Raw genomic sequence first — 10,187 nt, forward strand, 5'->3', positions numbered from 1 at the left:
TCCAGGCGAAAGATATGATCCCTTATTGATGTCACTTGTTAAATCCACTTCAATCAGTATAGATGAAAGGGGAGGAGACAGGTTAAATAAATAAAGCCTCGAGACAATTGAGACATGGGTTGTGTGTGTGTGTGCCATTCAGAGGGTGAATGGGCAAGACAAAAGATTGAAGTGCCTTTGAACGGGGTATGGTGGTAGGTGTCAGGCGCACCGGTTTGTGTCAAGAACTGCAACGCTGCTGGGTTTTTCACGCTCAACAGTTTCCCGTGTGGTCCACCACCCAAAGGACATCCAGCCAGCTTGACACACCTGTGGAACGCTTTCGACACCTTGTAGAGTCCATGCCCTGATGGATTGAGGCTGTTCTCAGGGCAAAAGGGTTGGGTTGGGATTGCAACTCAATATTAGGAAGGTGTTCTTAATGTTTTGTACACAGTGTACTGTATATTCCCATATGTCATATCAAAATGACATTCAAATATCCCTAAGAAATGCATTGTATTCACAGGTTATGCCCATTTGCCTAAAGCCTGTCAGATGAGACAGTTATCACTGTCAGTAAAGGCATGTAAAGTATATCTGCATGTTTATGTGCCACAGAATCAGCAGTACAATTCACTCAACAAAGAGTGAAGCAGGGACTCAGTGATGTGGTATGAACTCCACAAGGGATTCTGCTAGCAGAGCAAGACGGCTTCATGAACAGCTGTGAAAGAAAGGAAACAACAAGAGAACTGCAATCACATCAGGCCAATGAATGACACCATTCATACCTGAACAATACATATCGTTTCTTCCCGATTTCATATTCATTCATGCTGTGACAATTTACCATGGTTAGGAGAGGAACATATACTTGATTTGCTCATGGGTCGCAAATGTCTCACAAGTGACGTCGTCTAAATTGAAAGTGTCATTGAGTTATTGTAACAAGGTAATATTAATGGCTGGCAATTTCCACTAATCAGAGGAATTGTTTGGAGTGGAAGGAAGCAGAGAAAGGGGGTTTGCCAAATGTCCACTTTGTAGTCATTGCATGTGTCACGAAATAAATGTTTGTATTCTATCACCTGTACTTTGTTATTATGAAAGGTGACTTATCATGGTTATGACAGCTTTCCGTGGCTTTTAGGATACACAATACAAGTGAAACATTACTGGAAATCCACAGGGCTGCGTTGGCTCTTCAGCGGCTTACCAGGAGTTCTATGTTGAGAAGGCGAGGTGTGAAAGGAGGGGGTTGACCACTGGGCAGACTCAGGACATACATTTTTATCATCCTCCTACATTTCAGCCATTTTGTCAGTGCTAGGGGGAGGTTGGAAAGATGGGAGTGTGTTTTTGACGGGATCAACAAAGCTCATTTCGACCATTGATCCACCCTTTGGAATGAAGCACCTGTTGTCTCTTTACCTTAGGACAGAGAGAGGGAGGGTGAGGTCAGTTAAGCAGTGAGAAACGGACATAACACAGATTATTGAGACATAGACAATACTGGTATCCCCAAGGTATCATTTTTAGAAGATTTTTTAACAGCTAGCTTCTAGCGTTTAAACAAGTCTGTCTTGTCGCATTAAATTATATTGCTCTTATTTGAAACATCTATCAAATAATGGCAGAAATACAGCTAGGCCTATTAAAAATTGACGGATGCCCTAATTTTGTTGTTTTATTCAAAACTGACCAAGAGGCTCACAGCCACGAGCATCAACAATCCACAAGCAAAATGGCCGCCCCTGTTATTGCAGCAGTTTGTCACAGACACAAAATGGTCGGCCCAGAAGCCCAGAGAGGGTCTGGAAACACTAGCGGCATTTAATAACCCAAACAAGCATGTGGGTGACCGATGATGAAGGTAGTGATGAAGACACGTCGGCGACTTGTCGGCACAGCCTGATGATTTGAACACGATTTATGGCACTGTCCAAATGTTTGGCCATATGTTTACACATCACAGGAGTGAGCACACCATCGCCCGCGGCTTCCTCCGGAGCGGGACATTCCCACGGAGCTCCATATTGGCGCCCTCAGAGACGTGAAGACTGATGAAACTTGTGTCGACTTGTGTTGAATGTAACTCTATGAATTTCACTGTCACGTTTGGATCCTTTCAATAGCTCATAAAGAGCTGCACATTTTCACTGTTCTATACGTGTTATGGATTTCTCTTTACGGAGCTGCTAAACTAAGATGATCGCCGGACTGTAGTCAGCTCTAAGCTGCACAGATGTACGCACCTATCATTTAGATTGATGGGAGGAGGGTGGATGGCCTTTACTACTATAGCCCATAAAAATACTTTGAATATCACATTCATAAATGGCCAAAAAGACAGTCAAAAAATAAGTCATAAGGAATAAGGTTAGAGAGTGTCTGTCCTATATCTAGGAGATATAAGAAAGCTCAGGAAAGAAAAACATTTTGGCGACATATTTTATTGATTTTTGCACAAAACTACCTCCGGACCATTCGTTTGTTCGGGTTACCTTCAGACGAGTCTTGTGACATTTGTGTTCGCGTCTCGTGGTTTGACAAACGCGGCTGTAGCTCGGCCACCTTCCATTGCAAATGTGAAAGGCCGACGTGGGCGGATGCGGTGGATTGAGATGCAAAAATGACTTCAGTCATAGCCATGGTATAAAAGGGATAATCAACTCATGGCATAATGCGTTCCCGTGGACCTTCCACATCGTTCATTATTTTCCATAGAACGCATGCCGCCATGCGTTGATTATCCCTTACATATACCACGGCTTTCAGACAATCAGCATTCAGGACTCAAACCACCCAGTTTTTAACTAGGTTTAGAGAAGGAGTGTGAAGTTTTACACCTTTCGTTATAGCCTATTGTTTCCTGGCCAGCAGAGTGATGCTAATTCAACGATGAGGGTTATTGAAATTGAGTTCGACCCTAGGTAGGGTTAAAGGTTGATGGTTGCTTTATTCATGGAGAAATTGTTTTGCAAATTTCCTGGGTATACTTTGTGTGCCATAGTACGGTGCATTAGTTACTTTGAAGACCTATGGTATGTACACCTTTGATGATTGTATTCTTATTGCTATGCTTGTAATGTATCTTAGTTACTTTTAAATTGGATTCGTACTGACGTCCTCATAATTCACTGTATTCTTTGTTTTGTTGTTATGGACTAATGGTAAATATAATTAGGTTACACTACATATCGCATGATTTGGTTCCACCTTGACATCCCTGCTCTAATTTGGCTTAATTAATTAATGCTAGAACTGTGATTGCTAGAATCAGCTCAGTATTTTGACTTTATTAATTGCATACCAGTGCAAGATATGTACATTATAGTCTCTGAGGCTGATGCAACGATTATCTATCTTGAAGGAGCCATCAGAGGGCCTTTTGCATTTTATACACATGATCATGGAGTCATATTTAATTATTATTACGATAGAATTCCTCCTACAGTTATTTGGTCATCCTCAGAATATTTTCATCCATAACTACATATGTTATTTTAATTGCTATACTGTGATGGATTTGATATCATGTGTGGTTCGATTCTGATGCATCAGTTCAGCAGATACTCAAACCACAGAAGGAAAAGCCAACAAACCAGAGATGTAAAAAAAAAAAATACTTCATTTAATTCCAACTTGAAAGTATACAAAAAGTATTGTTGCAAAGTACAATAAGTGCAAAAAAAAATAAAAAATGTTTGGAATCTATAACAGCAGTGTCGTTGTACAGATTAGGTGGAGAAACACCCTTTGTGGCATTTTCTTAGATCCAATATATAATGCATTGACACGTTTTGTATTATTTTGAACACAGGATTAAATTAGGCACAGTACCAGTCAAACGTTTAGACACACCTACCTCCAGGGTTTTTATTTATTTGTTCTATTTTCTACATTGTATTATAATAGTGAAGACATCAAAAATATGAAATAATTTGGAATCATGTAGTAACCAAAAAGGTTTTAAATAAGTTACTTTTTAGACTCTTCAAAGTAACCACCCTTTGCCTTGATGACAGCTTTGCACACTCTAGGCGTTCTCTCAACCAGCTTCATGAGGTTGTCACCTGGAATGCTTTCCATTTAACAGGTGTGCCTTTTTAAAAGTTAATTTGTGGAAGTTTACATACACTTAGTCAACTTAGTGTATATTAACTTCTGACGCACTGGAATTGTGATACAGTGAATTATATGTGAAATAATCTGTCTGTAAACAATTGTTGTGTCATGCACAAAGTAGATGTCCTAACCGACTTGCCAAAACTATAGTTTGTTAACAAGAAATTTGTTGAGTGGTTGAAAAACGAGTTTTAATGACTCCAACCTAAGTGTATGTAAACTTCCGACTTCAACTGTATATATATCTTTTTTACATATTTGCCTCCTTAGTTTGTCCTTTTTATGATTTGTGTGAGAGTACCTGCTTATAGCTATTTATTATCTTACGTACCACTAATAGCCACCGGCCCCATGAGTATTTCAAGATTTGTCAAAGCGGAAATCTTTTTAAACACGTGAGTCACATGCTTCAGCCTCATAATCCCACGGGAACACACGCATATCTGTCTGCTCCGTTTAGTACGCCACAGCGTCTGCAACCTGCGGCTGAGCTATTCCCAACATCACTAATGTGCCGTGAGCTCCAGGTAAGGGACTGGCGACCCGGCTAAACGCTTGCTTGCTCTCGCCCCTGTATCGGCTAGATGGCCTGACAAATCAAATCAGCCTTTGACCCCCTGCCTCGGCCCTGGCCATTCCGAGACGCCATTGGAATCCATCTTTATTACCAGTTAATATTCGTCGCCATGGCGAAGCTCATTGGCTTTGATGCAGCGGACCACATTTCATGCTGTCGTCTCTATGACATCCAGGAACTCCGGGGGAGCTGCGCTCCAAACCTTGTCATACCACCGGCTCATAAACGCCCAATAGCAACATGATCTAATATTACACAGGTCTGCAATAGCTGATGGTGGCAATAATGTTTTCCCATTGCGCTCTCCAAATGAGGTACCCCACCTGGGGGAGATGAGAGGATTTCTGGAAGATCAAGACAAATGATAGGGTAGAACTCTCTAAATGTTAGAATCCAATTAAATTCTGGAAGATACTGATGATGCAGAGATATGTCAACAGAAAGTATCCCCTTTTACATGTCCTACACTTATAAAAGGGATGTCTCAGATTATGATGATTTGGCAGCAGCTCTCTCTGTACCTCATCAGGGCTGAAAATCGATACCAGTCAGACACTAGTTTAGAGCAACACATGAAGCTGTCCACATTTTCTTCCAGATGATACAAGCTGCCAGGCAGGCTGTGGACTGTGTCATACGGTATTAGGTTGTCGTACAAGGAGCAATATTTTCAGGTGGAGAAACGGGGTCCCTGAGATTTTTGGTTCCTCCCTCCAAGTGATGATTATCCACTTGGATTGACAGCGAACCCTTTACTTGTGTCCCCAAAACATCGTGAACGTGTTCTATCTAATGTGAGATGATCTTTGGGTAGAAGCAAGGCCGAGAAAACACATGGAAAATCGATGAAAGCTATTCATTTGTGAAAAACGGAAAAACAGATCCCTGTCAACTGAATCATGCAACTTGACTTGTGTATGTTCCTCTGAACATACCACCTCTTTCACTTATAACAATTTGCCTGTTCTAAATTGGAGTGGCGCCTTTACACATTGGAAAGGGCCAGCTAACTCTCATAATATAAATATTGGATTTCGCTGACATTTAAATAAAGCTAAAGATTTAAGTGGTTTCCTTTCTTCTTCTCTTCCTAGAGTCTATCCTGTTGCCCCAGGCAGTACTCATCAAATATTAACTGCTGTGTTTTGTCCCTGTTATGGCGAGACAACAAATAGTGTCTCCCAGGTAGCAAATGTCAGAGGAACCTTTACAGATACTAATTTAGGCCCCTTCAGGGAGTTGTGTGTAATGGTAGCATTTAAAGCTCTTTCTTCTTCTCCTTTCCCTGGTGTCGAGTTCCCCAAGTGTAGAGACTAAAGATGCTGTTGTCTGTTTGGCGTCTCACCCTCTCTGACCCCTTTGTCTCTGGGAGCTTCTTCGTCATCAGCCTTAAAGGGATTCTGGAAGGGATTCTAGAGGTGATTGGAAACGTTGCCCGTGAGTTTGAGTTGAGAGAGAATGTGTTTCAGTGGCTATGTAGGACGTATCCGTGATTAGTGCTTGACTTTAACCTGCTACAACTTTCCTGACTTGACTCCCTGCTCTCTTGTAGTTCACAACCAGTAACAACCAGACTGATACAAGTCTGAGCCAGGAGGTCCGGGGTGTCTTGTGAATGTGGCGTGAGCAAAGAGTGAAATGTGGTGTACGCAAAGAGAGAATTGAATTGTGGTGTATGCAAGTGAATTGTGGTGTATGCAAATATAGCTAGATTACCTAGATTTGGACCAGGTTTCTCTTGAAGAATACATGTTTATCTCAATGAAACTAACCTGTATAAATAAAGGTTCAATAAAAATGTAAGAAATAAAAGATTTTATATATACAAAAAGTCACATGAATTTAACAAGGAGGAAGAGGTCTGCATATATCAAATTACAGCTTGTGTTCCTGCTCAGTGTCCCCTTTGTTTTTTTTTTACCATTACGAGAGGTTAACATGGATCTACACAGACTTGTATGGTCTTTACCAGTGAGCAGTATTCAGGGCGTATAAGAACTGATACGATCAAATCAAATGTTGCAAATAATGTATTCAACAGAAAATGTGAAGCAAGCCATTACTTCAACAGAATAGTAGATGGTTTGGAAGAGTATGATTGATTGAATTACACATACAGCAGCTGTAAATGGAACATTTCTTATTAGAGGGTACTGGCGCCATCATCTGACATTGAAGAGGTAGCGTTTGTTTAGGGTACACACTAAAAAAGCAGGGTTCCTCAAGGGTTCTTTGGGAAGGGCGATGGTTCTATGTGGAACCAGAATGACAGAATGACTCAAAGAGTCACCTTCAAATGGTTCTCAAAGAACCTTCAAATGGTTCTTTGCAGTTCACAAAAGCGTTCTTTGCTTTTTTAGTAATAATTCAATTGTCGGGGTGGCGTCTTTTTCAAATATTTTGGGGTGTTGTTTGCGTACAGATCTTTTTGTGCAAGTGAGAGTGTCATTCCAGTTGATCTAGTCTGTTGTGTTATATATGTGTTATATATGTGTTATATATGCGTTATATATGTGTTATATATGTGTTATATATGTGTTATATATGTGTTATATATGCGTTATATATGTGTTATATATGTGTTATATATGTGTTATATGTGTGTTATATATGACTGTGGCCAGTGACAGTGTTTTGTGAAAGACTCACACGGCCTTATGTCAATTGAGAACAGTTGACTAAATCAGTGGTTCTCAATTGTCTCCGGGATTGCAGGGCTAGCACACTTGATTCATCTGTTCAATTAACGCAACAATAAGGAATTTTAACAAGATCATATGGCTGACCCGAATAAGAAACCATGTATGCTTCTTCAAAATAATCTACAAAGAACCTTTGAGTTTGAGGAAGGTTCTTTATAGAACCTTCCTCCATAAAGGTTCTATAAAGAACCATAAAAAGGGTTCTATATAGCCCCAAAAAGGGTTGTGACCATAGCGGAACACTTTATTGGTGCTATATAGAACCTTGTATTAATGGTTATTTTTAGAACCTTAGGAAAGGGTACATTATAGCACCGTGCAGGTACCATTTAGAACCTTATGCGCGTGGTTCTTTATACAGTAGCACTTTCAAAGAAGGTTCTAAACAGGAACAAAAAGGGATCTGCTATGTTTGTATTTTAAGCATTTGGTCAAGCTTCAGGTTGGTGAGCGCTTCATGCTCCAAAATATTTTTGTTTTTGTTTTTGCTCAATCTGATTGGGTGGGCCTGGTTCCCCAGTGGCTGTGTCCACCAAGCTCACCCATGCCTACGCCCCTGATTTCGACACAGATGAAGAGAACACACAATGCAACCAATGTGACATGCAACAATGTCTTTGTCATGTTTTCTGTCTCCAAATCCTGATGTCAGTGAGAGAAATACACTACCGTTCAAAAGTTTGGGGTCACTTAGAAATGTCCTTGTTTTTGAAAGTAAAGCTGATTTTTATGTCCATTAAAATAACATCAAATTGATCAGAAATACAGTGTAGACATTGTTAATGTTGTAAATGACTGTTGTAGATGGAAACGGCAGATTTTTAATGATCAATTAGCATTTTAAAATGATAAACTTGGATTAGCTAACACAACGTGCCATTGGAACACAGGAGTGATGGTTGCTGATAATGGGCTTCTCTACACGTATGTAGATATTCCATAAAAAATCTGCCGTTTCAAACTACAATAGTCATTTACAACATTAACAATGTCTAGACTGTACTTCTGATCAATTTGATGTTATTTTAATGGACAAAAAAATTAGCTTTTCTTTCAAAAACAAGGACATTTCTAAGTGACCCCAAACTTTTGAACGGTATTGTATGTTTTGAGGTGCAGAGTGCAAGGTTACATGTGTTTTCAGACTGTAAAACTATTTAGTTCACATGACTGTTTGAAATGTATAGTATGCTAGTAATGACAAGATCCACCACTTATTTCTAGTTATCTATTTTAAAACTGTCATCCACACAAACCACAATTCTAGCAACCATCATTCCAATGTCAGATTGTCTTTATTAAATAATATTTATTCAAATAGGCATATTATAAACAATGTCCCACAATGTAATCCACTGGATTGATAATAAAATAAAATAATTAAGAAAATATAATTCAAGGTTTTGAGGTCTTCACTGTTATGGACTCTTCCGTGTTGCCCTTGGCTATGGGTACGTCCAGGGAGGTTCTGAAGCGGAGGGGGACCTCCTGCTCTGCTGTAGGGGCTTCCAGCTGGGGGGCGGCAATGGGGGCTTCGATCCTCAGCTGTCCATCTTCTCCCAGAGAACAGGTCAAGGCTGTCAGGTCTAGGTGAGCAGGCAGGTCAATTTTCTGGACAAAGCCTTTCTGTTGGGACGAGGAGGAGGAAAAGGAGCAGGAAGAGATGGCAGAGGAGGTGGATTTAGCCTCTTCTGCTTTGGCCTGTTTCATGGCCACCACGGCTAGCCTCCGTCCGTCCAGCTTGACTGTGATGTCTTCGGGGTTGAAGCCCTGGGCGTTTAGGCTCAGGGCCAGGGGGCTGTGGCTCCGGCCTGTCTCAGCCACCTCCGTGCTGAGGCCCTGGCTCAAAGCTCCTGCTGGAACTCCTGTGCTCCTCCTCTCCAGGAATGGGGAGCCCATTCGGAGGTGGGCCCTCTCGTGCAGCTGGTACATACTGGGGAGCCCATCGCGGAGCTCTTTGAGGAGATCACTGGCCAGGTTGGATCTCCTCTGAAAGAAGTCCTCTTGGATGCCGGATGGGGCCTGGTGTCGCATGGGGGGGAAGACCATCCTCTCCTGACTGAAGAAAGGGTCGTTTCCGAAGATGCTCTCGATTGCTGGGGCGGCGGACTGAGTCATGTTGTTATTTTTTTCTGTTTTCCTTTCCGGTCTGCTTAGAAGAAGAAGAGTGTGAGTTCCTTGGATCTCTTGCTGTGATGATCTCTTGGTTGACGACTTACTCCCGGTGAGTGTTTCTGAACTTGTGGCAGCGCCTCTCAGGCTTATATACTCCCTCTCTCCCTAACCCCCCCCTTGTTGCCCTATTTACAACCCATGAGCTCAGTAAAGAAGGACGGGGGGAGCGGGCAGTAAGTGGTATGGGGCAAGAATGCCCTGCGACGAGTCGGTGGGCTAAACTGAGCTTATGGCCATATCCTGTTTACGTGTTTTTACGGGCAGGCGCTTCTATTTCCCCCTCTGTGTTTGTCATTGGTTCGTTAGTCACAGAGTCGGGTTGGTCGTGCCACAGCTGAGGGTCGCCTTACCACCATCCACCCTCTATCCTGAGTCACGGCTGTTGGATGAGATCAACGGGCTGATATTGTCCCTGGTCTGTCATACATGCGTTTGGAGCCCCACCCCCTGTCTATTTGTGGGTGCTGGATAGGCTGGGGTGACATACTGGAAGTGAAGGCTACAGATGGCTGGACACCCCCGGGGTTAGCTGACGTGAACCCACAACTATCCTTTAGGAGCCAAGTGTTGTGGCCATGTACTAGGGGGCTATCCTCATAGTTCAGGATGGGTTCAATGAGCTA

At 41.9% G+C, this 10,187-nt stretch overlaps 1 protein-coding gene across 1 annotated transcript; it reads right to left on the reverse strand.

Annotated features, from left to right (window-relative positions):
* Positions 1-8,604: 8,604 nt before the first annotated feature.
* On the reverse strand, positions 8,605-9,610 carry LOC129828503 (heat shock protein Hsp-16.1/Hsp-16.11-like). The gene has a single exon (XM_055889534.1). The coding sequence runs from the start codon at positions 9,505-9,507 to the stop codon at positions 8,785-8,787; it is 723 nt and encodes a 240-aa protein (XP_055745509.1). The 5' UTR covers positions 9,508-9,610; the 3' UTR covers positions 8,605-8,784.
* Between the last annotated feature and the right edge of the window lie 577 nt (positions 9,611-10,187).

This window comes from Salvelinus fontinalis, chromosome 2 (assembly GCF_029448725.1).
Source record: "Salvelinus fontinalis isolate EN_2023a chromosome 2, ASM2944872v1, whole genome shotgun sequence".
NCBI classification, from domain to species: Eukaryota; Metazoa; Chordata; class Actinopteri; order Salmoniformes; family Salmonidae; genus Salvelinus; species Salvelinus fontinalis.

Excerpts from the sequence above, each read along its gene's own strand:
- LOC129828503 (XM_055889534.1), bottom strand. The coding sequence starts at position 9,507 with ATGACTCAGTCCGCCGCCCCAGCAATCGAGAGCATCTTCGGAAACGAC.